The sequence below is a fragment of the Echeneis naucrates genome, chromosome 16 (assembly GCF_900963305.1).
Source record: "Echeneis naucrates chromosome 16, fEcheNa1.1, whole genome shotgun sequence".
In the NCBI taxonomy this organism is placed as follows: Eukaryota; Metazoa; Chordata; class Actinopteri; order Carangiformes; family Echeneidae; genus Echeneis; species Echeneis naucrates.
Window position 1 is genome coordinate 19,975,151 of NC_042526.1, and position 24,919 is coordinate 20,000,069.

At 40.3% G+C, this 24,919-nt stretch overlaps 2 protein-coding genes and 1 long non-coding RNA gene across 5 annotated transcripts; 1 reads left to right on the forward strand and 2 right to left on the reverse strand.

Annotated features, from left to right (window-relative positions):
* Positions 1–1,643: 1,643 nt before the first annotated feature.
* snx1a (sorting nexin 1a) lies at positions 1,644–14,717 on the reverse strand. Of its 2 annotated transcripts, XM_029523435.1 has the most exons (16): positions 14,629–14,717; positions 14,325–14,460; positions 10,949–11,858; positions 8,796–8,932; positions 8,514–8,589; positions 8,242–8,285; positions 7,195–7,336; positions 7,040–7,118; positions 6,882–6,957; positions 6,509–6,622; positions 5,711–5,804; positions 5,305–5,510; positions 4,304–4,447; positions 3,935–4,015; positions 3,770–3,841; positions 1,644–3,428 (listed from the first exon to the last, which is right to left on the reverse strand). In XM_029523435.1, exons 2-16 carry the CDS (start codon positions 14,451–14,453, stop codon positions 3,378–3,380), a joined length of 2,355 nt encoding a protein of 784 aa, XP_029379295.1. In that variant the 5' UTR covers positions 14,454–14,460; positions 14,629–14,717; the 3' UTR covers positions 1,644–3,377. The 2 variants fall into 2 exon arrangements, with proteins under 2 accessions (XP_029379295.1, XP_029379296.1); XM_029523436.1 differs by having other exon boundaries at positions 14,325–14,679.
* On the forward strand, positions 14,695–23,538 carry sv2 (synaptic vesicle glycoprotein 2). 2 transcript variants are annotated; one of them, XM_029523438.1, is made up of 13 exons: positions 14,695–14,942; positions 15,230–15,322; positions 15,725–15,787; positions 16,761–16,923; positions 17,164–17,285; positions 17,910–18,073; positions 18,159–18,239; positions 18,480–18,572; positions 19,243–19,331; positions 19,950–20,077; positions 21,154–21,249; positions 21,521–21,680; positions 22,826–23,538. In XM_029523438.1, the coding sequence occupies exons 1-13, from the start codon at positions 14,858–14,860 to the stop codon at positions 23,007–23,009; spliced, it is 1,521 nt and encodes a 506-aa protein (XP_029379298.1). In that variant the 5' UTR covers positions 14,695–14,857; the 3' UTR covers positions 23,010–23,538. The 2 variants fall into 2 exon arrangements, with proteins under 2 accessions (XP_029379298.1, XP_029379297.1); XM_029523437.1 differs by having other exon boundaries at positions 14,699–14,942; positions 15,626–15,787.
* LOC115056748 (uncharacterized) lies at positions 17,858–22,183 on the reverse strand. The gene is made up of 3 exons (XR_003841816.1): positions 21,510–22,183; positions 19,930–20,597; positions 17,858–18,194 (listed from the first exon to the last, which is right to left on the reverse strand). It is a non-coding gene; the product is annotated as an uncharacterized LOC115056748 (long non-coding RNA).
* Positions 23,539–24,919: the final 1,381 nt, after the last annotated feature.

Below are 24,919 nucleotides of genomic sequence, written 5' to 3' on the forward strand. Positions count from 1 at the left end.
GGAAGCAGCTGGCTGGGCTCTGACTGTAGCTGCACAGATAAACCTGTCAATAATGAGCATGTAAGATCGTGGTTGTTTAGCTGCTGGTAGCTGGATTTTGGTTACAGCCAAGCCAATCAGATTTAAGGGCAGTGTCAGTGAGTGTGATTGAAAGGTTTAAAGCTTTGTGTTGAAAGTGACAAATGTAAATGTAGTGTCTCATCTCGTTGGTGCTCTTCATGGGTAGACATGGATGGGATCAGTTCACTTTCGCCTCTTCCATTAAATACAGCAAAGAGAGAGGCACGAGAAAATTATCAATCCATCCTGGTGACCGATAATCAACACTCCAATCTTTTCCCAGGTGAACTGCAGTTTGAGCTGACTGGACACTGGTGCTGCCTGAAGTTCACGCATCCTTTAGTGTGCCATCCATCACTATGATGTTCAGCATTCCCTCTGAAATCATGCTTTTCTTTTACTTTCAGTCCTGCAAGATTCCACGCAGGTGCATGAAAACAATTAAGCTCACTTAAAGAGTTTTGTCTTTTGCCTCTCTCCTGAAATCATCCATCCAGTGCAAAATATCACATTGTACAGAATGTGAATTGGAGCCTGAGTGTTTTTCAGTATATTTTGTGTGTGATGGTCCCCACTCTGACGAATGCGGGTGTGGGATGATTTGTAACACGACTGACATGAAGGATCCCCTTATCTGCAACTTAAGTATGGGAGGAAAAGTTTTGTTGCTGCAGGTCAAACTGAGTCAGCCGATTAAAACCACTGAATAACAGCCCGGCATGCTGGATTCTTCGAGCTACTGTGCAATTTATTTAAGTAAATACACAGCAGAAAAATATTTTATTCTTTTGGTAGAATTCAACAAAGATATGTACTCAAAGTCTCTTTCTAGCTGAATAATGGACAGCTCCGTGCCCTCTTGTGGACAATTGATGAAATTGAGAAAACATTGATGTACTTGTTTTCAGCAAATATTAGACAGGTCTGTTACTCTGGACTGCGGTTGAGTTGCTTAACATTTGACATTTCATCCCTAATAAGATTGTTTCATCTTTTGGCCCCAACAACTCTAGGATCATTTAAAGTTGAAGTGGAAAAATAATAAAGACACAGAAGCCTAAAGTTATTAATTTAATCTCCAAGTGTAAACAGTGCAATTTATATTGATTTGTTTGAAAAGAAATCTCTACGACAGTGCACGTTGCTGACATTGTTCTGCACAGTGGCATAGTGTGACGACACACTAAGAGCTGGGAAAAGAAAGCGCTATCTAATGTAACAACAGGTGAAGCATGGATGTGGTAACGGTCCGAAACCAAAACAAAAGTGCTAAGAAATGTCTGCAAATGTAGCTATTCCTTAATGACATGAAGTGTAGCGTCGTTGCAGCACAGCTTCTGCTGTCTGCATGTGAAATTAAAGCTGATCATAAGATGGCCACCCCGCCACATAAAGCCAGGTCACTGCAGACTGAGGTGCCAGAGGTGCATTAGGTTCACCGTGACATAAGCACATTTTGTATTTCACCTAAAACTTACTTTCACAACATCAGTCCTGGATACGGAGCTGAAATTAGGAACAGATGAGAATTACTTAATTACTGTCATAAAAGTGAAAAAAGAATCAAACGTGTAATGGTGTCACTTTCTCAAATGTGTATATTTGAGTGTTCTCTTAACATTAAAGGTACCCTGTGGATTTTATTTAATTTTTTTTTTTTTTTTGCAAAAAAACATTTTCAGAGCTGTTACAAATATTTAAATGCATGTACTCCCATATTAAACTTTTACAGAACCTTTTAAAAGGAAGGTTAACTGTTGTGATCTGTCTTGGCCTTCGCACAGTCGTTCTTTGGCAGCTGTCGATTAGGGGAGGTAATTGAACCATCAGGACTGTGTGCCTTGTCACCCATGTGTGTTATGGACAAAAACAGACCAACATAACATGTCAAGGGTAAAACTCTACAGGGTACTTTAAAATATCTTTGGGTCTAGAACTGATGCTGATGTCACCTCAGGCTCTGATCTCTTTGATCTCTTACAAAATAGAAACAATTGACAGTATAATTAAACAAAATTCATAATTTCATTCAAAGACATGATTACCAAACATATTTCAAAGCAGCATTCGACCTTTTGGGGAATAGTGTCCATTCATTTCATTACAATACACTGCTCTGCTCCACATGAACACGTCGGTATTAAATGGATTCTTCTTGAAGTTAGTCACCATTGCTTGTTAAAGCCTTAACTGACACTGACACTTACAGGTTGACCACACAATGATGATGAAGCTTTGACAGAAAGACTCAGGGGTGACTGACAAAGACTGACAAAAAGGTAGCAAATATAAATGTAAAGCTTACAGAATTTAGAGAAAGAAGAGGAAATGTCTTTTTTTAGTGAATGGACTAAAATGAGAACTCCCGCACACCTTAACCTCACCACTGACACTTATATCATGAAGGCTGCTGTGGGAATGACAAGCTTCTGCCCTGAACAAAACTGCACACAACTTTCTCACAAACCACAATTACTGTAACTGTAACTGTAAGTTAATTGTGTCAGGAGACGAAACACCGTTCAGACTATAAAAGACACAGACAATAGTGAAGTTTGCACAATGATTGAATTCTAATTTAAAACATTACGCCCATGAACTTCGCCTACAGCCCAAAGTAACCCTTAACCACAGCTAGAATTTGCTGATCTAATGCTTCTCTTCACCATGCACCCACTCCCCTCAGCATCAATAGTATTTTAAATCTCAAGGAAAAGGAAAAAAAATGGCTGGTATTGAAGGACTTTATCCACCAAGTGGAAGTGCTGATAATGCTATTTTTAACTGTTCTTTTATCCCTTTAAGTCTTAAAAAAGAAAGAAGGTGTGAGACTCTTGGCCACTTTCTTCATCTGGGTCCCCTGAAATAAATGATGAGAGAGCATTGGTTCATTGTTTACAGTGTAAACAATGTTTGTAAACAATGTTTACACTGTAAACAATGAACCGCTCCTGATGTGAAGGAGATCCTTATAACACGAGGGAGAACAACCCACTCACCTCATTTCCCTTCTCTTGTGGAAAACAATTCATCAATTCATGAAGATTCATGAACAATTCATCTACACTTTTCTTTCTTTTTGTGTCCTTATCTTTGTATCAGCAAAATCTCTAATAAGAAAATATTTGTGAAAGATTAAATGGAAAATATACAATTATTAATACAATAGAATACAGAGCTATTACATTAAAGGTGATTAAAAAAAACTTTCTGATTGTATCTCCCTTTACAATGCACTAATTTTCCTTGGTTGGAAGGCAAAAGAGGTAAAGTGTATAAGAAATAGGCAGCCTGTTGCATCTTCCAAAAGGCTGGGGCTAGGCGATTGCTTTTGCCTCTGGTAAGAAAGCCTCCCAATACTTTATCAGCTGGAGAAAAAAAAAAGAAAGTGAACAGTGAAAGGTACAGTCATAAGTTAGTTTGTTATATTTTTTTAGCTAATCGTCAAAAATTGAACATTTATTGGATTTTAACTGCAGTTTTGTAAAAATGTTTATTCATAGCACTTGACCAAAAAGCACAGCATCTTTGGTGAAGTGCTAGGAATAGATATTTTTACACTAAACAGAAAATTATGATAGAAATAGAACATGATTTTACAGTTGGCTGGGAAAACAGCACCGGACCTATTTCTATTGGCTGTTTGGACAGGATTAATGTTCGACTACACATTTATTTAGGCTTTATGCCTCGCTGGAAAAACACTCACCTGCTGCTGAGATTGGAGCAGAGACTCCAGGTACTTTACTATCTGTCTTTTGAAATGTTTGGCCTTTTCTTTCTGTAATAAAAAATGTGAAACATCTATCAGTTATGGCAAAAACGTTAAGCCAGGAAGAGTCAGCCAGAAAACAGAAAGGATCAACACTGGTACCTCAAAGCGAATGACCTCCTTGCGCACGGTGGCAGAAACCCTTTCAAAGTCTCTCTCATACTGTGTCACTTTGGCCTCCCACTGTTTAGGAGAAGAGAGGACAAGATTCAAGTACCTGTATAGAAGCCAAATTGTGTTTAAAACATTTGCAAGGATCTTCAATATTTGGCAAAAGCGGCGTGTTTTTGTAAGACAATGCAGTGTGAAAATCTCACTGTACCACCCTGTTGAGTATGGCTGTGATTACAGAACAGGTGAAGATCCTTAATTACTAAAACATTGTCCCTTAGGCAGGAAAAAGAGACCACATCAAACTCCAGCACGTCCAGACATCATTTTGTGTTGTGTTGATGTTGGGCGGTATTGTACCTCAGCGATTTCCTCCTTGGCCAGCTGCAGCTTGTCTGGTTTGTTGGCCCACAGCAGTTTAGCCTCGGTCTCTCTCTTCTTCTGCAGCATGGCCTGAGCGTCCTGCCAACGCTGCCACGCCTTCATACGCTGATCAAATGACCCCTGCAGGTTTGAACCCACACACACAAACAGAGAGTAGCATCGTGGTCACAATTTTAAACAAACTCCTAAATAGAACATCTTTCACAATAAAGGTCAAGCCTTTGTTTGCAGTCAGTTAAAATCCTGCTTGTTTCTTCTTCTGTGCTAAACATTTTTGTGATGTGTCTTTACATTATGCCAAATGTTTCTAGAAAATCTAAAACACAGAAAAATACATGTCTTTTGGTCGACTGTTAAATGACATCCTATGCCCTCTGTACATGCAAGTGTTGCTGGTCAGAAGCTTAAATCAACCACATTTGTATTATACGCCTAAAGCTGTGTCATTCTTACTTAAAAGGATTAAAGGATTTAAGGGCTGATGACCAAAATGCCAAGCACAGCTCAGTTCCCTTACACTACAAGATGTCGTGTGCACCAAAGAGCACAATGGCAATGCTGGTAATGCTGCTAATACTGAAGAAATCCAAGCTTAAGATGGTGATGACAACTCCCATGTCCTCAAACCAGTTATTGACATTGCAGAGCAGCATTTTTAAATATTTTGACTGACAGACCCTTCACAGCAGATGAATGATTGGTGTTGCCAGTTTATTTCAGGATTTATTTTAAATGCATTTAAGGCCAGGTTTGATCCTTCAGTAAATTTCTTACTTTTTATGAGCGAGGATGCAAGCTGAGATCCTCCAGCAGCTCTTTCCTGAGCTGAGTTTAACCACAATGTAAATTTTTTCCAACTGAAATGAATGCATGTGAGTCACTTAGATTGTGACTTTTTACAAATAATATGAACAGCTGACACAATACTATGCATGAATAGCTTTAATGATGAATTAAATTCCATAATTTCTCAGTACCCTCACGGCCCCAAGCAGACGGATGAAATCTGCGATGAGTTCGGCAAAGCTGAAGGTGTCGTTGGCAGCCTGGTCCTGGTGTAGCTGCTCCATCTTGTCCTCCACTTCTGCCAGCTGGGAAAGAGCCCGCGACAGAGCAGTGTTATCCTCTGCGCTGCCCAACATGGCTGCACTCTTGGCAAAGCTCGCTGTGTTCAATGACAGCTCTAAAGAGGTGGCAGCAGAAATGTGAAATCATTAAAAGATGATGAAAATAGCAGGGAATATAAGTCATTTCCTAATTGCACACACCAAAGATGCCATCAAAATCAGACAACTACTTGCCCCCCCCCCCCCCCCAAAAAAAAGAAGCATCTGCTTCTAATCTTATCAACAGATGTCTTGTTTCTCATTGCAGACAGCTAACCTTTCCTATGGATGACCAGGGATTCAACAAGAGTGTGGAGCTTCCTGAAGTGCTGGTCAGCAGACTCCACTTCCTGCAGCTTCTCCTCAAACCACTGCGGCAATACATACAGCTTGGTTAGTAAAATGAAAGTTAGGCATGTCCCCTGCATGTTCGAATTTCTACTCTTATTTCAATAAGTCAATTTCTAATGTGGACTGGACTACCATGGGTGGGTCCGCCTCACTCTCAATATATATGTCAAACCCAGTGTATTCAGTATCAGCTGTGCTGCTGATGAAATCACTGTCCACTTCCTGAAATTACTGTATCTCTCTAACTCTTTCTTGTTTCTTTTTACTCACGCACATGCGCACCATGACTGCGTGCCCCTCTTTTTTCTCTTCTTCCACCCCCCATTTAGTTACCATTGACCCTATTGTTGATGCTGTTATTACTATCACTGCATGTGACCCTATCTGTTTTTCACCCTCTCTCTACCGCTCACTGTCTCTCTCTCTTTCTTAATCTAACTGGCCAAGGCAGATGGATGTCCACCCTGAGTCTGCTTCTGCTTGGGGTTTCAGCCTCTTAAAAGGAAGTTTTGTTATTCACTGCTGTTGCCAAGTGATTGCTCCTTATGAAAATAGTAATAGTAGTAAATTTTGTATAAACATTATGGACCTACTATATTTTGAAAGTGCCTTGGGATAACTTCTGTGAGCTGGTGCTATGTAAACAAAAACTGATTCGGTGTTCTTAATGAATAGAGAGCGTTGAGAGCAGCAGTTGTGTGTGTGTGTGTGTGTGTGTACTTACCACATCTGACTCATTCATCTTAATGGTCATTTTACTGACAGCATCTGTTGCTTTGTTAATCATTTTCAGGAAGCCGGCACCACTCAGAGCCTGGGTGCTTACTGCTCTGGGCAACTGAGGGGAGAAAAAAAAAACACACACACACACACACACACACACACACACACACACACACACACACACACACACACACACACACACATACATATCAATCAATACTGTATTCATAATATATATTTACCCTAAAGATAATTTCCTCAGCAGCTTCTTTTGTGCTTTTGTTGCCAGGTTGTTACTGTGTCACACAGCACAGCACTAAATAAGTAAAAGTTAAACCACAAAGCTATAAGGCTCCTTACACTCAATTACTTACTTCCTCTCTCTCTAGGAACTCTCTGACATCTGGATCTTGGAGAAGTGATGGGTGATTTACCACCCTCTGGAGATACCTGTGGAATGAGAAGGAAAGTCACTCTCCTGTGTGTATGACAGAGCCAACATCAAAAACTTTGATTGTGTTTTTTCTCCTACCTCTCCAAAGCACCTCTTCTTCTCTCAACAAAGTCTGCAGCTGAGGAATCGTCCTTTCCTACCTTCACCTTTGTCATACCTGCACAACAAAGATCACAGCTGATGGAAATCGGATTTACTCTGACAGAAAAAACAAGAGGGAAGGCCATATTTACCCAGGATGCTCTTCTCTGGTGGTGGAGGCACAATGAATCCATTTGGTCCATGTTTTTCAGAAAGCTTTTCATAGAGGCCGAGGAAGTCGCTGAAGCGTCGCCTCACTGTGAATGTCTTGTTGCGGAACATGGCCAGAGTTGTCTGAAAGAGATGTTTCTCTCACTTTAAATCCTCATATCATTCACTTGATGTCTCTCAAATGTTCAAATCTGAATTACTAATCTAAAATTCTGAGTCTATTGCTGTGTGTCCAGTTGTGCACTTCCACGTGCATATTGGTTAATATCCACCATTTGACTGTCTTTCCAAGTGGACATGTGTTATGCTGTAGAGCCTTAAACCTGCAATCTATCTGACCATCAGTGGACGGTTCAACTAGTTATATGAAGTGGTCAGTTTGTATTGGAGCATGTGGAAAAATGGCCTCATTTCTCACTTGATTTATTATCTTAGTAAATGTTCAGTAAAAAAAAAAAAAAAAAAAAAAAAATTGACGGGGATGACCAAACTACAAACAGGAAGCTTTAAAAAAGTAGCTATGATAGTGATAGGTGATGTCATGGAACACTGATACTTCGTACAGCCAAATGCACTGAGCTACAAGTACCCAGATGATGCTCTCAACATGGGCCAAAAAGTAATGGATGCTTCTGTCCTTAATAATCGCCATCTTTGCACCACAGTAAAAGGGAAGGGACCAAACAGTGGAGGCTGGATACACTGTCAATGTTGATTTCTATGTTGAGTGACACAGGGGGGCTCACACAGACAATTAAATGTTTCTTTTCATGTTGGGAGGTATTTTGAAAGGTGACAATCATGGACAAGTTACGATGGTCATTTGTGGTGAGTACAATGTGGCAGTGTTTGACACACAGCTTGTCTGAACGTGTGTTTCACCTATGATGCAATGACTAATGCTTTGACTCCTTTCACTCTGACCATACCAAGACCAGGATGAGAAGGGACAATATTTACTTAATCTGGTCTACAGATGAACAACTTCATATCAAGATCAAGTAAAAAGGTGTGAGTAGTGATTTTACCTGTGTGGAGACTTTGTAGGCCATGTAAGCATTCATTCCATCCCCTGAGGAAAAATAAAAAAGGTACAAATAAATAGAAATCCTTCCAGAATATGACACACATTCAATTTGTAAGCCTTTATCACTGGTATCATTGTCTTGATTTCTTTTTCACACTTGAGGTCAAAACTCGGGCTCAGAATTCCTTTGCTTGCTTGATTTTTACTATGTAAACCAGCCCAAACCTTCACTTGAATGAATTCAATAAAACAGGATAAAAAGGAAGGCCTCACCTATTTTTTCCGGGTCTTTGACAGAGACATAAATGTCAAATTTGTCTTCCTGCTCCTCTTCTTCGACTTCTTCCAGCTGGAAAAAATAAATAAATAAATAATATATATATATATATTTTAAGAGGAAATGAAAATATTTGCAGTAGCAACTGGCAGTTCCTTGATGGAGATGAGACAGATAAATAAAATGTTGCACAGTGATGGCTTCTTTAGCTGGAACAGTTTTTAATCAATATTTTGCTACACTTGGACACTTCACTCTTGGATTAGATATCGCTCTACCTCCTCAAGAGCAGCAGCCTGTGGCATGGTCAGGCTGGCAGCAGCTGATAAGGAGAGGGCAGTCGCTGATGGTTTGTCTATCACCTCCTTCTTTCTCTCAGTGCGTGGACTGTCAAGAGACAGTTCCACTGTTGCTTCTGTTAAACAAAAAATAAATAAATAAATAAATAAAAAAAAAAAAAATCAGATTTTGAAAGGAAACTTTTTATTTGACACCCTGAACTGCCTGGGCCCTGTTAAGTCTTTATTGATAGCATGTATTTACATTTACATACTGTCAGTGGGGGAGAAGTTATCTTATACTTTAGTCAAAATTGACCCCTTTTTATTGCTTCTGAATGTGAGCTGTTGTTTTCATTTCACCATAGATCAAAGAAAGCACAGGCAGGCAAATTTCAATTTAAATTTTTTAACACTGCCATTCTTTCTCACCTAGCTTTCTCACCTAACAAAAGTGGTTAATCTTGTTTTATACCTGAATGTGATGATCTTTCCTTGGCCTGACAAAGAAACCTATTATTTAGGTTTCTGCCTACAGGGATTGAATTCTTGCAGTTTTCCTTCTTTTCATTCTTCTGGGTAAACATCAGTCCAGTTTAATGTGGCTCATTGTTTGGCCCATCTTTTGAACTGATTGTTTTTGTCATGAGGGGGAGAAAACAGTTTCACCCCAGCATAATCAATGTGACAGTATTTCTATTGTAAGTCGTCTCTGTTCTGTGTGACTATGAAGGAGAAAAATTGCACCACTGCGACCACAAAATAATTAGCAACATAATTGGTTTCAGTCCAACCACAGACCTTTGCTTAAATCTCTCTTCCTAAAGAGCTGACATTTTCTGTGAGCATTCTACCCTAACTCATCCACCAAAATACCTTCCCTAAGTATTCACCCCCTCAGTGCTTTTCCTGTTTGGCTGCCTTACAACCTGGGAATTTAACTGATTTTTTTTGGGAGGTTGCATAGTTGGTTTACACAAGATGTCTGCCACTTTGAAGGCGAAATGACATAATTCAAAGTATAAATAACATATATCATCCCCTCAAAAACAAGACCTCTGTAGAACAACGTTTTTGCTCTTGTTGGGTCCATTACATAAACATTTATCTGAAATCCAGGCTGTAATGAAACAATGCAAATGAATACAGCTAAGTGGTGGATTTAATTCAAGCAAATATATACCAACAAAAGTACTGGGATAAAGAATCAGAACAGTTTTGTCTATTATAATAACAAACTAACGATTCCCTCAAGACAAAAAAAGTAGTAGAATTTGGACACTTTTTCTTTCCTCTATTTTTGATTTAATATTTCCCATGAATGTACACTGCTCAAGACTTTATTAGAATGTAGAATCTTCTCTTCCTGAACAAATCATAAAACTGAAACCACATTTTCACCCAAGTACAGCATAAATAATTGTTGCACCCTTGTGGTTTTGAATTCAACATTGGATCGATTACTGAACAGGATCACTGGGGGAAATTGAGATCTACAAATTAATTACAAAGAGGAACAGATATACAAACTGTGACACAAAGAGCACAAATCCATACACAACACCCGCAATGGGATACAAAACAGAAACAGACAACAAATGGACATAAACAACTATGAAAGGAAGAAGTAATCCTTCCATTATATGAAGCATAGAAACACAAAATAGCCAGAGAGAGAAATAACTAAACAATATCAGATAACCACAGACATACACAAAATAGTGAGAGGATTAAACTCAAAATACCAAAAAAGACAGACAACATAGATGCAAAATGACAAAAATAGATTCAAACCAATCACAGACAAAAAGTAACCACAAATAGGAGCAAAGCAATCACAAATAGGTGCTAAATATCAAATAGGTGGCAAAAAATAGCCATAAAATGTAGCAAAGATAGACTACAAAGAGTCACAAAACAACTAGAAACAATGTGGCCTACGTACAAAGGGAGCAGGGACTTTTACATGTTCATGAGCCAGACAACTGAATGACTAACTTAATCTGTAACTAATCTGTGGCTCTTAATGTAACTGGATTCACATGATCTATGTGAACACTCCCTTTGGCACTAATCCTTATTTCAGAGAATAAACCCTACCAATGGAACCAAAGAATTAAAAAAAATAAATAAAATAAATAAATCTGACCCACCTGCAAAGATATCAGTGTCCTCCTCAGAGAGGACTCCATTGGTCTTGGCGTTGACAGCGCTGGCTTTGCTGGTGTTGCTGATGCTGGGTGCTGAGGCAACAGCTTCTTCACTGAAGAGATCAGCAGGTTCTACAGGTTTACTCTCTTGGAGAGGCCCCGTTATGTTGATAGTATCATCTGCAGCAGCTTTTGTTGTGACAGGTTTGTTCTTCTGCTCTTTATTAAGAGTTTTCTTTGAGATGGTGTGCAGCGGCTCTCCAAACAGATCCTCATCAGGTTCACCAAACAAGCTTTTCTGTGGCTGCTTGGCAGATTTAGTCTGCCACGGCTCTGAGAACAGGTCGCTTCCCTCGTCAATGAACGGGTCAGTTGTAGTGCTTCTGGGATTTTTGGCATCAGTGATAAGTGGAGAATCATTGAGGAGGTCAGCCAGAGGGTCAAAAACTTTGTCAGTTCCAGGTGGCTGTTGCGTGTTGCTGGACGATGATTCACTGAGGTCGATAATTGGGACAGGGGAACTTTCTTTTGCTTCCTGTTTCCCATCTCCAGGTGAATCTGTGTCACTGCCTGCCACTTCACTTTTACCCATCACTGCTTCAACACTCACATCCGCCAACACCACTTCCTCTCGTGGTGGCTCAGTTTCACTTCCCAGTAAGTCAACAAAATCATCTGAAGGTTCATCTAAAGAGATTTCAGTTGCGTCTTTTAATGTAGCTACGACATTGTTTGTAAGGTCGATAAAATCATCAGAGTGTTCACTGACGGCTGCACTCGCTGGTTTGTTTTGTGTTTGGCCGCTGGCAGGTTCATTCAAGGGATTGTTCATGATGTCAGAGGGAGGCTTCAATAGATCATCGCTGGTTTGACTGGCAGTTGGCAGTGTGGTGTCGGTCAGTGGAGGCTCAATCTGGACAAATACAGGGAAAAGGGCACAGGATTTTGGATTATATAACAGCACTGCAGCTAAAGTCCATTATTTTTTGATGAATCAAGATAATCATTGGGATAATAATATGTCAAGCAGAAACACCTGACAAAGAAATAATATATTGCATTTTTAATCATAAGCAGCAAAACATCACATTTTAGAACTTATAGTTGACCAAAGGCTTCATCAACCAACCAAAATGACTTTTTTTATCATTATTAAAAGTTACTTATCATCCAAAGCCTATCTAAAACGACTATACTCACATCAGAAAGATATAATCTTCCAAAGTTGAAACAACATGTCCTCACACCATAAAGGTCAACTATATTAGACTGTCCATTCAACATTTTCAAACAGTTCCAAGTTGCGTATCCAATGTCATGGTTTGATGATCCTAAACACATGTATTTTTAACACAATACTTCAAAAAACATCCCCACTTCCACAAATTTCTATCACTAATGCAATCTCAATCTCCCATTCAATGGCTTTCTGACTAGTAGCAGATTTTCATGGAATTAGTTGAATTAAAAAGGCTTAATAAGTAAGTTGTGTAGTACGACTAGAGTGAGTGAGAATAGATACCACCAGAAAAATAGAACCTGATGTCAATTTTTTTTGTTTTTACTCACATTTAAATGACAGTGTTCAACCTGATTCAGGCCAGATAACATATCCACATAACAAATTGTAAAGCTCAAAAAAATACGAATAAACCATTTTCCAGGTAACCCGGTGTGCAACTGATAATAACATGTTCATTTAAATTAAAAAATTAAATTTAATTAAAATTAAACGTTGGGAACTTGTAATTTAGGAAAGTAATAACTGCATGAAAAATTGTCAGAATTATCAAATTTATCAGATGAATGCTCAAACAAGTCTAATACCAGGCCCAACTTCAAACATGCCAGCTCAGGGTTTGGGAGCACTTGCCAATTATGATGTTGTGCAATGCTAAGCAAATTGTTTCTGGAAACAGTGCATTTGCAGGGAAAAAAACAAGCAGTTGAATGAAATGATCAAGAGAATTCAGTATAACACTAGCAGCCACTGTCTGGTCCGTTTCCAAACATTACTTCAGCTACAGGCTCTGTTAAATGTAACATTCACAACTCCTGGCCATAGTTTTCCTACAGCAGTCTGTCCAACTCTCAAAAAAAAAAAAAATCTAAGACAGCAACTTTCCAATCTGTCCTCTGAACCTTGACTGCAGGAAAACATCCGGGTTCAGACCACGTGACCACAGCTGCCTCACATGACAGGACTCCGCCTGTGCCAGCTTTGAGTGCTCACTCAAAAAGACTGAATTTGAACCCACTGATAAACACAAAATACAATCACAACCTAAAGATAACAGCTTTCACAGAAAAACTATACACCTTATTTCCTGAAGGCTGCCAAACCACAAAGTCTCATACATGCGGAAGAGTTCTAAGTTAGGTTTTAGAAAGGTCAAAGGTATCCTGCAGACATTAATTGGAATGCTATTAAGAGGGATGCAGTAGTAAGTAAGCAATTTCTTTAAGAAAACGTTTTCGCCCTGGACTATTTTTCTTCAACCAACATTCTCAACCACTGACCAACTAATTATAGTGATGTCAAACCAAAATGAGCCTCACATTAAACTAGTAAATGCCCTGAAGGCCTGTTAGTCCATCTGTTCTACTTATCACAATTTTGCACAGCTCAGTGCACATCTTCAAATTTAGTGTTATGTTCAAGCAAACCCAAAAATGTCTCGTTCACAATGATTATTGGGCCTGAGGCTATTTGACAGTGTCGGGATTTTTTCTTGGAGAGAACCAAGGACTGCAACTAACAACATTTATCTTCATTACTGAGCATCCAATCGATTAGCTGAACACAAAAGCGAAAAATTAACCAGCTATCCTTTCCCACAGTGACATGGTTCATTATTTTCAATAGTTCACTTTCATGCGACAAAGAAAAGTTTTGAATCATCATATCTGAGTGGAATGAAAGACTCGCTTGTAGTAAAATAATTGTTCATTTAAAAATTGACTAATCGCTGCAGCTCAAATGACTGAAACATAATCACATTTTTGTTGTTGTTGATCGTTCCAGCTAATGCGTATCCAATGGATCCAATGGATCTGATCAAAACTCTTCTCGGGAAAAACACGGGAGACTTTCTGCATTAAAACAGCCGCTGAGCTTTTGACAGCTTTGACACATTTTCGGTGCAGCACTAAGCGACATGACAGCTGCGTGTCCCCATGGAATACTTTGGAGTTTATAAACGGTAAAAGCAGCACGTTGTTGGTGGAAACCTCCCGTCACCAAAAACCAAACTTGGTGGAAGTGGTTCATTGGTGGCTCACTTTCTCCGCTGACGTTAGCTAAATGGCTCGGAAGTTTTTCTGGGAGTTAGCCCGACCTGAGGCCACTTTGCCCCCAGACGGACCACCACCGACGTACCGCACTCATGAAGAGGTCTTCACCGTCTTCCTCATCACAGTCTCTGCCGCCGACCTCCTCGGAGTCCAGCACATATTGGTCCTCGGAGTCGGGGAACGGAGGAGGACTGCGCTCCGAGCTGGTCGCCATCTTCAATCTTTAAAACAAAAAAACAAACAAACAAACAAACAAAAAAAAAAAAAACACGGGCATATATGCAAGAGAATGTAATGTCAACCGCTCTCATGCACACACTGACAGAGAGAGACAGACAGACAGACACAGACAGACACACACGCGCGCGCAGTCTGAAGTTGTAGTTTACCTCAAGACAGGCTGACTAAAAACAGGAACAGGCGGCCGACTGGAAGCTGTGGGCCCGCCGCTGTCTCCTCACTTCCTGGTCTCTCCTCACTTCCTGGTCTCCTCCTCCTCCGTGTCAGGTTAGCTCTGCTCGGTGTTAGCTAGCCGGCCCCCGTAGCAGGAGCAGATGTGGCGGTGCACGCTGTAACCGAACCGGTCGGCTCCCTGTTCTCCCGCTCACACTGACCGAGATGTCCCATTACCTGCGGCCCGGAGATGGGGATGGTCGACGGCCGCTGCTTCACCTGCAAACTGACGAAATGGACTCGGACGAAGGTAAAACAAACAAACAACCAACCAAACAAAAAATCCCAAAAAACTGCTGCCTCATTCCATCATTTCAGCTCCGGCTGGAACTGTTTGATTTCTGGTATCAGGAAACTCAGTATGTTCCCCATCTGAGCATTTACGCAAAACCCTCTCTCAGTTTTTCATGTACCGTTCCATTTCATCTCAATTTGTGCAGGATCCAATGCCACTGTAAGGTCTGTTACATCATGTGTCCGATGAGCTTCCATTTTCTTGACCTGTTGTGTGTAATGTGTGTCATTTCTGATCCACAGGTGAAATCATTTTTGACAGGGGCACATCGTACAGTAATCTTGAAGCCATTGCACATAGGAGATTAACATATGAGGAGGCAGTGGAGGAAGCAGGTCAGTCACTGCCCAGTGGTATGAACAAGACAAGGAAACTCAAGCAAGATGTGAAACAAATATGAACTATGGTGAACTATGATAATACAGCATATTTATGATAAAAACTGGAAGCATTATGCACTCTGAGATATTTGTTCAGTTTTAGAAATATTACTTGATATTTTACCGTGTGATTTTGATCATCGCTATCATCTACAAGGCAGCCAGACATTACTGTTGACTTTATGCAAAGTAGGTCTATGAGGATTTCTTTCCAACTTCCCTCCTTTTTGTTTGCTCTTTGTTCTGTTTTTCCCTCAGGTTTTGGTTTGTTTCATTGGCTGCTGTTGGTGGTTTGTGGTTGGGCCAATGCTAGTGATGCTGTGGAGATTCTATGTGTGTCTTTTCTCCTGCCAACAGCGCGTTGCGATCTGCTGCTGACCTCCTCAGACATGGGCCTCCTAACTGCCAGCATTTTCCTTGGTGAATAACAGTCATTCAGTAAACCAACTGTCATACCTGAGCTGGTTCAGAAAAAAACAAAACAAAACAAAACAAAAAAAAACTGAGCAACACCATGTCACCAGTGGACAATGACTTTTTTTTTTTGTTGCTCCTTCACAGTCCTTTTTCAGTTAGGTCAATGTAAACAAAGCTGGCTGAAAATGTTGCATAGTAGGTGGAAGGACATTGGGACACACGAAGATAAAAATTAAACATTAATAAGTTGTAATGTTTCATGATCTGAACATTATCTATAGAATCTACTTGTAAATTAACAAAGAAAAGGAAAATAATGTTTCAGTTGTTAAGCTTTTTACTCCCAATTATTATTTTTCAGTTTTACACAACATAGAACATTTTTGCAAGAATGTAATATAACAATCTTATCTTGAATTAGGGTAGGCTTTGTCACCACTTAAGACTCACATCACAAATCAGTTCACAATCGGACAGCATTTTTATATATGTATATATATATATATATATATATATATATATGACACATCAAGGAAGTTTAGGTTTCACTATCTTGACATGTGTACTGGTAGAGCCAGATATGAAATCATCAACCTTCATATTAACAGACAACCAACTATAGCTCCCGAGCCCTTGGCCACACTCTAATTAACTTTACAGTGATTATTTAATAGCTATTATTGGGAATCTGGTGAGTTTAAAATTGTCACTACAATAAGTAAATTTTGAAAACATCAGTGGAATGAGAATCTGATTAGTTTGAGTAAAATTAAACAATCGAATCCAGCAGCTCTGAACTCAGTCACATTACACATGATGTGTTTTTGGGCGTCATCTCAACATCTCAGGCATCAGGAAAAGAATAATTGAAAAAGAATAATTTATGTCATTTAAGGAGAAATGAGCAGTCACAAATAGAGCATCACCTAGTATGCTATTATTATGTTCAGTCATATTGTTAAATCCTGTCCTCTAGGAATGATGGTGGGTGGCTACATGTGGGGATACTTGGCCGATCAAAAGGGCCGTTGCAGAGTCTTGGTTCTGTCTCTGACAGTGAACGGGGTGTTTGGAGGTCTGGCCAGCATGGCTCCCAGCTTCTGGCTCTTCTTGCTGCTGCGGTTCATCAGCGGTATTGGGTAAGCACTTGATTTGCTTTGTTTATTTCCATTATTTTTTTATTTACAGACAGCAACTAACTGGTTGAAGTCTTTCTGAGGATCATAGAAGTGGTTTAAAATTACTCTTTTATTAGTATTTTACAATGTTTGCAGCAACTACCCCATATAATTATAATTTGAATTTGAATTTATTATTATAATTTGAATAAAAATTCCAGAACAAAAATTAAAAATGTTGAATCATATCTGTCTCTGTAGGGTTGGTGGGTCGATCCCTGTTATTTTCTCGTACTTCTCAGAGTTTATGCCTCGACTGAGGAGAGGCACCATGATCAGTGCTCTGGCCACCTTCTGGATGGCAGGAAACATCCTGGCTGCAGGTGGGAAGACACAGAAAATCATAAAAACTGTGACACTGCGTAAACAAAATTTTCACAATGTCAATATTTGACAAGTCAATAGTAATGTCATATTTATATTTGCTTGTGAAGAAGTATAGACAGGAAATAAGAAGAGAGCGTCTAGGGTTTGAAGCCTTTCTGAAGAACCCTAAACCTCCATTCTATCTACTGGCCATCAGGGGGAACTCCACTGGTTGTAAAAATTTGTTAGATTGCAATGATGTCTATGAGAAAACGGTCATACTTTTCCAATACAAGATTAAATAATTTTTTTAAAATATGGTCCCATTTTGAGGAAAATATACGGTAAAGCAGGTCGTGTTTGAGCTTGAGTTGAGTTGAGTTGTCACATCCCACAGGTATAAAAAGAAATGATGAAAGCCTGGTGGTAAAAATCCCTGGGCTGATACCAATTTTAGGCAGTGAGTCCTTGACCTAAAAACAAAAAATAAATAAAATTTAGACTGTACACCTTGGGCATGAAGGCTTTTATTTCCTTGTCAGCCACCATCAGAATAAAAGAAAACAAACAGAATTCTGAAATGGAGATTCTACAGCAGCCTGTGTTACATCAGGAGTGACTGTGTGTGTTTTTATCTTCAGGGCTGGCCTGGCTGGTGATTCCCAGAACTTGGGCACATTTTTTTCTGGGAGGGCTAGACTTCCAGAGCTGGAGACTGTTCGTGGTGCTCTGCTCCATTCCCAGTCTCACCTCAGCACTACTCTTCAAGCTGGTCATGCCCGAGAGCCCCAAGTTCCTCATGGAGGTATTCAACTTCCAAACCAGTGCTTGTGTCAGCAGGATGCTTCCTATCCTGATCTGTCTCTTGAGATTTTCCGCTGTCCCTGCAGGCTGGCCAGGAGAGAGAGGCGCTCCGAGTCTTCAGACTGATGTTTGAATGGAACATAAGGGGAAAAGGGAAAACCTTTCTGGTATTAAATCAGAACTGCCCTCTGTACATTTTAATATATTGTCGTCATTATGAAAAAAAAAAACCCTTGATCTGCTAAAGCACAATCATGACAAAAGTTGAAAAATTTAATTTACAAAAAACTGTAAAAGGTGAAATCAGCAACTTCTATAAACCCTTCCTTTTACTGCTCCTGAAGTGGTTTGAACTGCTGTAAGTTTAATGACTGGGATTTAGCTCTGATATAAAACTTCTTTTGCAGGAATTTGGTTTGCGTACGAGCTCGAAGCACAAAGGTGAACTGGAGGAGACCAGGACTTGGCAAAGAGAGCATTTTATCCATGTTTTTAAAACGGTAAACTCACATAGTCATACAGATAAATTCAATCCTGGACATCCAGAGAGAACATTTATTCCCTCCTTGATTTAACTGGTATTTTTAACTCTGACCAATAAATTGCCTTATGTTTTTAATTGGAGCAGCAGGACCACACTAACATACTGCAGGCCCCCGTGGGATAAATTTTTTTCATTAACCCATTAACAATCAATTCTTTCTCCTCACCCTCTTCTTGCGAGAGTTTAGTTTCCTTGGTGCTGTAAAATTAACTGACTTCAGGTTTGAGGCTGCAGTAGAACCTGTTTAGCTTGCAAAACCAGATTATGAAAAATGAATAGTCCAGCTCCCACAACCACTGTTTCACATCTTTGTGATCATTTGATTATCCCATATGAATAAATGAAGATGCACACTGTGAACACAATACCCACAGAAATAAAAATGTGTTTAACTAGAGTTTGATAATAAGACCAGATTAGATTAGTTAAAGAAGCAGGAACCACAATAAGGCTTTTACCACAAATCTGGTGACACTGGGCTCCTTGGAGCTTCAAGTGCTTTATTTTAAAACCAAAAAATAGGTTTTTACCTTTTTAACAATGACATACTATTTATTCTTTCAGATTTAATAATTAGTACTGCTTATTACTCAGTGTCATTTCGATCCTGTCTTCATCATTTGCAGGGTTTGGCCCCCGTTAAACAGATGTTTAATGGTCCACTCAAATCCAGGAGTTTCGCTCTCCTCATCATCTTCTACTGCATCTCCTTCAGGTGAGAAATCCTATCTGTCTGCGGTGAACAGTGAAGTTTTATCTTGTGTGCTTTAACACATTCTAAATCTACCGCAGGCTGCTTTGAACGGCATCAAGATATCACAGTTGGATGTATTTTATCATCAACAGCCAGACATCTTGTAATGCCAAAAAGATTTGTGTGTGATGCATTACACCAGAGGTCGGCCCATAATTCCTTCTCAGCTAGTTGCTGACCCAGAACACAATTCCAATTAAATGGCAACAAGAGTTTGCTTTTTTATTATAAAAATGTTCTTTAGGCTTCAGTCAGCTGTTCTTACAGCAGGAGCCTTTGAAACTTCCTGTCTGAACATTTCCAAGTGAAACTCACTATGGCTCAAAATAAAGCAATCCTCTGGCTTTTATTTTGTAGGCACATTAAATAACTGTTATGCGAGAGTTCTGTAGTCAGGCCCTCTGCACTGTCAATAATGCAGCACAAAGTATAAGCATCACTTGTGGGTTGATTCTCTTTAGACTCATTTACAGCTAAACTTGGTGCTGTCTGTTGGGTATTGTTACTGAAATGTCTAGCACCAGTGAGTCAGGTGTTATTTCTTGGGCTGCTGACTCACTGCTTTCCGTGTGTCTGTAGTTACTACGGCCTGTGGATGTGGTTCCCAGAACTGTTTGCAAGAGTCGAGGACAGCGGGTCGCCCTGTGCCAACATTTCCCGCCCATCTGCACTTCACAACGAAAGCTGCTACCCGGTCAAGACCAAAGGTGTGTTTCAGGAACCATCAGAGAACCCAGAACGTGAATGTAGAGCTCAGTCATGGAAAATAAACCAGACAAAAAAGGGAGTTTGTTTATAAGAATGGGATGTTATCAGGACTCAGAACAGAGGAACCCAAAAGCATGAACACAGAGACAGTTGTAAGTCTTGACAGGCTTTAACCAGTCTCAAAACAGACAGGGGTCAGAAACCAGGCAGATAAGGCGGACAGAATCATGAGGGATAGGCAGAAGCTTCAACCAGAGAGACAGGCAGGAAACCAGGCAGAATAATCCAAGGGGCTAGGCAGAATCTCTAAAACCAGGTAGACAGGCAGGGTTCAGGGATCAGACAGGCATGTAGGTGAAGAATGTTGGACTCCTACGCAGGAAAACACACAAGACAATCTGGCAGAGAGCAGGTAAACGTGGACTGGTATAAGTATAAGAGACAGATGTGGGAAGATGGGTGGAGCGAACCAGGTGCAGGGAATGTAGGTGATAACCAGGCAGTTGGGTGTGTCAGGAACTGCAAAGACAGGAGAGAGACATCAAGTAGATCTCCCCAGACATATTCAGATCATATGTATCAACCACTAAATGTTGTGCCAAAATACATGTTAGGACCTGCCTTGATTATACTTCATTTCATGAATTGGCCATTTCCTTATACCTTCCAAAGTGTTAGAAAGAGCCATGTGATTTGATCCTAGTTACAGGGAAATAGAGGCAGTTTTTGGATTGCAAATCATGGTTAGTTGAACCTACTGCTTGACCTAGTATACAGGCAAGAATTCAGAATATGCTGATTAAAGGTTCTGATAATGAATGAAGGAGTATAAAATCAGTCATTCTCAAGTAAATTCTTGATACTTAATGCAGATTTCAGGGTATTATAAGTAGGTTCGTTGGCTTGTTATTCCAACAATGGCCTGAGCCCAAGGCATTATGTTTTCTAGGTTGTCCTGTTCTAGTCATTTGGTGTCATAATTCTGCACTATAACAAAGGAAAGAGAGATTGTGACCAGATTTCCAACAGAAGTTGATTTCTTCCTCACTTCCTGTATCTGTTCATCTCCTGGCAGTGTATGTGGAAGGCTTTGCCATTGCTGCATCCAACCTGCCAGGCAACATCTTCACCATCCTGAGCATGGACAGGATGGGAGGAAAGGCTCTATTGTGTGAGTCTGTTTATGAAAATTATTTATTTCATACTCTTTCCAGCTTTGTTTTAAAGCATCTGCCTGAAATTTAGTTTAACATCCACTCCACTGTGGCTCAATGCAATTTATTTCTGTCTTCCATAATACAAATGTCGAAGCAGACTTCTTTTAACCCTTAGCTGCTATTCAATAGGTCACAGTGATCACCATCACATCATTGTAGAGAAGAGAATAGTGTCCTGTCACTGAATGAATGCTACTTAATGTCTGATCCTTACTGTGTCTTAAGGCTTAAGCCTGTTGGTTTCCAGTCTGAGCGTCTTCTTCATCTATCTGGTCCAAACTAAATCCCAGAGCCTGTTCCTGTCCTGTGTCTTCAGTGCTGTGTCTGTAATCGCCTGGAACTCTCTGGACGTGTTAGGAACCGAGCTCTTCCCAACACAGCTACGGTACCTCATCCTAAAGCATTATGTAAAAGGTAGAAAGGTCCGTAAAGGCAGCTTGAATGTGCAGATTCAGACCCACGAGAAGAAGCTCGCAAGCAAGGATGTAAAAATAACTGTTATGCCCCAGTCTAGGGGTGCCTAGAGTACAACATGATAAGGTCCCATCTTCCCCAAGTCCCAAGTAGCCACAGAAAAAACTACTGTTTGTAGCTATGGATGGGATTTTTATTTACAAGGTGCTCTCGACACAGGACCTATACAAAAGAATAAACTAAAGGTGAGCACTAAGCTTCAGGGTGAACCAAGGACAAAACAACAAATAGAAGATTCCTAACTACAAAACAAAAGACAGAGGATTTACCTCCCTACCTAACAAAAACAAGAGAAAAACACCATAAAGCAAAAATAGCAGTCCACCCCTACTGCTCACGAGTTTTAAGTGCAACACTATGCAAGCTAGCGTATCCGGTTGGGAGAGGGGGAAGATGAGCAAATGCCAGCTGCTTTCCCACGTCCGCCGCCTGGCCTCCTCTTACCTCAGGTGGTTCTGGTTGTCAGCTTATCACAGGCCAGGCTGGAACTCATCCACCAATCGGCTACCGGGTATGGAACACACCTATTTACATAGGGAATAGAACACAGACACAGGGCAGACACACCCACACCCACACACACACACACACACCAGGTCCAACCCACACTACCATGCACTTCTCACAAACTGACTCCAGTCATAACATAACTGACTTTAAGAGAAAACTCCATCAGGCATTTATTTATTTTTCTGTATTTTTTAGCTGTCAATAGACCTGCCAAGTGCATCTCTTGATGAGGATTCAGGGTTACATGGTTTTTCTTGTTACTTTCACCTCTTGGAGGAAATTCATTTACATGTTTTCAGCTGCATTTTTAAGATTTCTGCTGCTAATAGGATTAAACTGGTATGACTTAGTTTGTACCTGTGTTATTTTATTTACTTACTTTTTTTCCCTTTATTTCACTTTAATCCCAAAATAGGCTGTTCTAGTCAAGTTTAACAAATCAACAGAAATCTTCAAAGTTTTGTAAAAATGTGAGGTTAAGCTCAGGTTGACGTAGGTTAATAAAGCATAGATTCTCACACAGATTTCCTTCTATCTTTACTTCAGGTCCTCTGCTCTTGGATTCTTCACAGGCGTGGGCCGAGTGGCAGCAATCACAGGCAACATAGTCTTTGGAAAGTTTGTGGACACTAACTGTGCCGTGCCAATCCTGCTGGTCTCTTCTTTGCTGTTTACTGGAGGACTGGTGGCCCTTCTGCTTCCACAAACCAGGCAGACTGAGCTCAGCTGACTGCTGACGTTCCTAACCAATAAATTATTAGCAATCATCCTTTATATGTCCTTAAAGAAGGGGGAGATTTGAGGGTTTCTGCCTGTGAAGTAGATTTTTGTATCTGTGTCTGCTCTCAGAGGACATTTAGATGCTGTGCCTTGTATGGTCTCTGTATGGTACTTCATATAAAATGCCAATGAAAAGAAAAAAAATATCCAAGGATAGCAGCTTCTTTCATCATTCCATGAAATATTGTTTATAAATGCACCTGGACTAGAGTATGTACTGTGAGCTTCCGAGAATGTAAATCATCAGAAAAGTCAAGGTTGCCTTTAAAAAGTTTGTCATTCTTCAAACTTTACAGAGATTCCTGTCTCCTGAATCAAAAACTTGGAGGCTAAAGTTTAACTCACTCATAAATGGCCCAAAATGTTTTTGTCATATTTAAAAAAGGCTTGAAAGGGATGTTTAGGATTGTTATATGCTACATTTGATTAACCCTAACCCTTGGTTAAGGCCACAAATTAAATCTGTGGGTGTGAGATGATTTCTCTATGTCTAGTCTTTCATTTATATTTCGTTTGTGAAACTTTTAAATGAGAGAACTTGAGGTTTAGGTTTAAGTTTTAACTGTCCATTTGTCAAGGGCAAAACGGTGATGTGTAGACAGATCTGGGGTTTTTTGATCTGCAGGGGCAGACCCACCTCAAAGTGTCCTAGGAAGGGCACATAAGCATCAGAACTGGACCTCAGAGCAAAGGGCCTGAACAACTGCTCCCACACTGTTATAGTGCTTCAGGATCAGTTTGAGGAAAAACAACCAGCTCAATGTGTTGACTTGGCTCCAAATTCTCCAGATCTCAATCCAGTCCAGAATCTGTCTGACCCATGGAGCCTCCACAACATCTAGGACTTAAAGGATCTGCAGCTAAAGTCCCAGTCAAGATGCCACAGCTCACCTTCAGAGGTCTAGGAGAGTCCAGACTTCAATGGGTCCGGACTTAGACTAATTGGACATGTGGTCCCAATGTTATGCATCATATATATATTATTGTATTATTTGTTTCCTGCTCTGTTGAAAATGAGTGTCTCCACTGAAATGTTTTGGTGCTTTGAAAGTAACTGTAAAATGTAATAGGCAAATGGACAAGTCAAACTTGACTGTTTACAACTTTCCTTTTTACCATCCAAACTCAAACTGCCCCCACTGATCTCCATGAATTTTACTGTTAACTGACTACTGTTGGGATCACCTCCCACGTGCTCTAAAAAGAACAATAGAGGGGTCTCTCCTAACGCATGTGCCAGAGTTGTCTGCCTGTTTGAAAATGGCGCCACGACCCCCAGGATCCACCTCTAAGGTTTGGTTCTGAGTTTGAACAGGAGGGAATTGGCTGGACGCCAGTCCCCTCAGCAGGGGTCCCCAGTGACTTCACACAGGTAATAAAGGCGCTCCGTGGCTCTCTATCTTCGCTTTTTCCCTTCCCTTTTTTTCCCCTCCTCAAACGTAGCGCGGACCGCCGCACAGTACGCTGATCCACGTGCTGGGAAGACCAGCACGGCAACTTTGTTACCTATTTATGTGACATTTGTGCTAAAAGTCCGAGGGGGGGGGGGACTTCTGTGCTGGGACGAGTTGCTCTGGGGACAGGTAAAGGGGGGCGTCGCCTCCCCCATTTCCTCAGACGCGTCCTGGAAAATCAATGATACAGACTGTTTTCTTACTGCTCTGCGTCACCTGCTTAACACAGGCATTGTATTTGTTATTGTGGTCCTCCACCCTTGGGACCCATAACGTGCATTTTGTTTTACCGTGTCTTTTGTTTATTTTTTGATTCAGTTTATCTGTTTGCTTTATTTAGTTTTTTCCCCTAAATCCCATAAATTGCAAAAGTGATTGGTGCTACAGATCTCGTGCCGTCACGTGA

Coding starts and splice junctions, on each gene's coding strand:
- snx1a (XM_029523435.1), bottom strand. CDS start 14,453: ATGGCGACCAGCTCGGAGCGCAGTCCTCCTCCGTTCCCCGACTCCGAG. Junction 5,805..6,508: donor AGATGAATGAGTCAGATGTG/GTAAGTACACAC, acceptor GTATTGCCGCAG/TGGTTTGAGGAGAAGCTGCA. Junction 3,429..3,769: donor TGCTCCAATCTCAGCAGCAG/GTGAGTGTTTTT, acceptor TTTTTTCTCCAG/CTGATAAAGTATTGGGAGGC.
- sv2 (XM_029523437.1), top strand. CDS start 14,858: ATGTCCCATTACCTGCGGCCCGGAGATGGGGATGGTCGACGGCCGCTG. Junction 14,943..15,229: donor CGAAATGGACTCGGACGAAG/GTAAAACAAACA, acceptor TCTGATCCACAG/GTGAAATCATTTTTGACAGG. Junction 18,240..18,479: donor GAAAAGGGAAAACCTTTCTG/GTATTAAATCAG, acceptor CTTCTTTTGCAG/GAATTTGGTTTGCGTACGAG.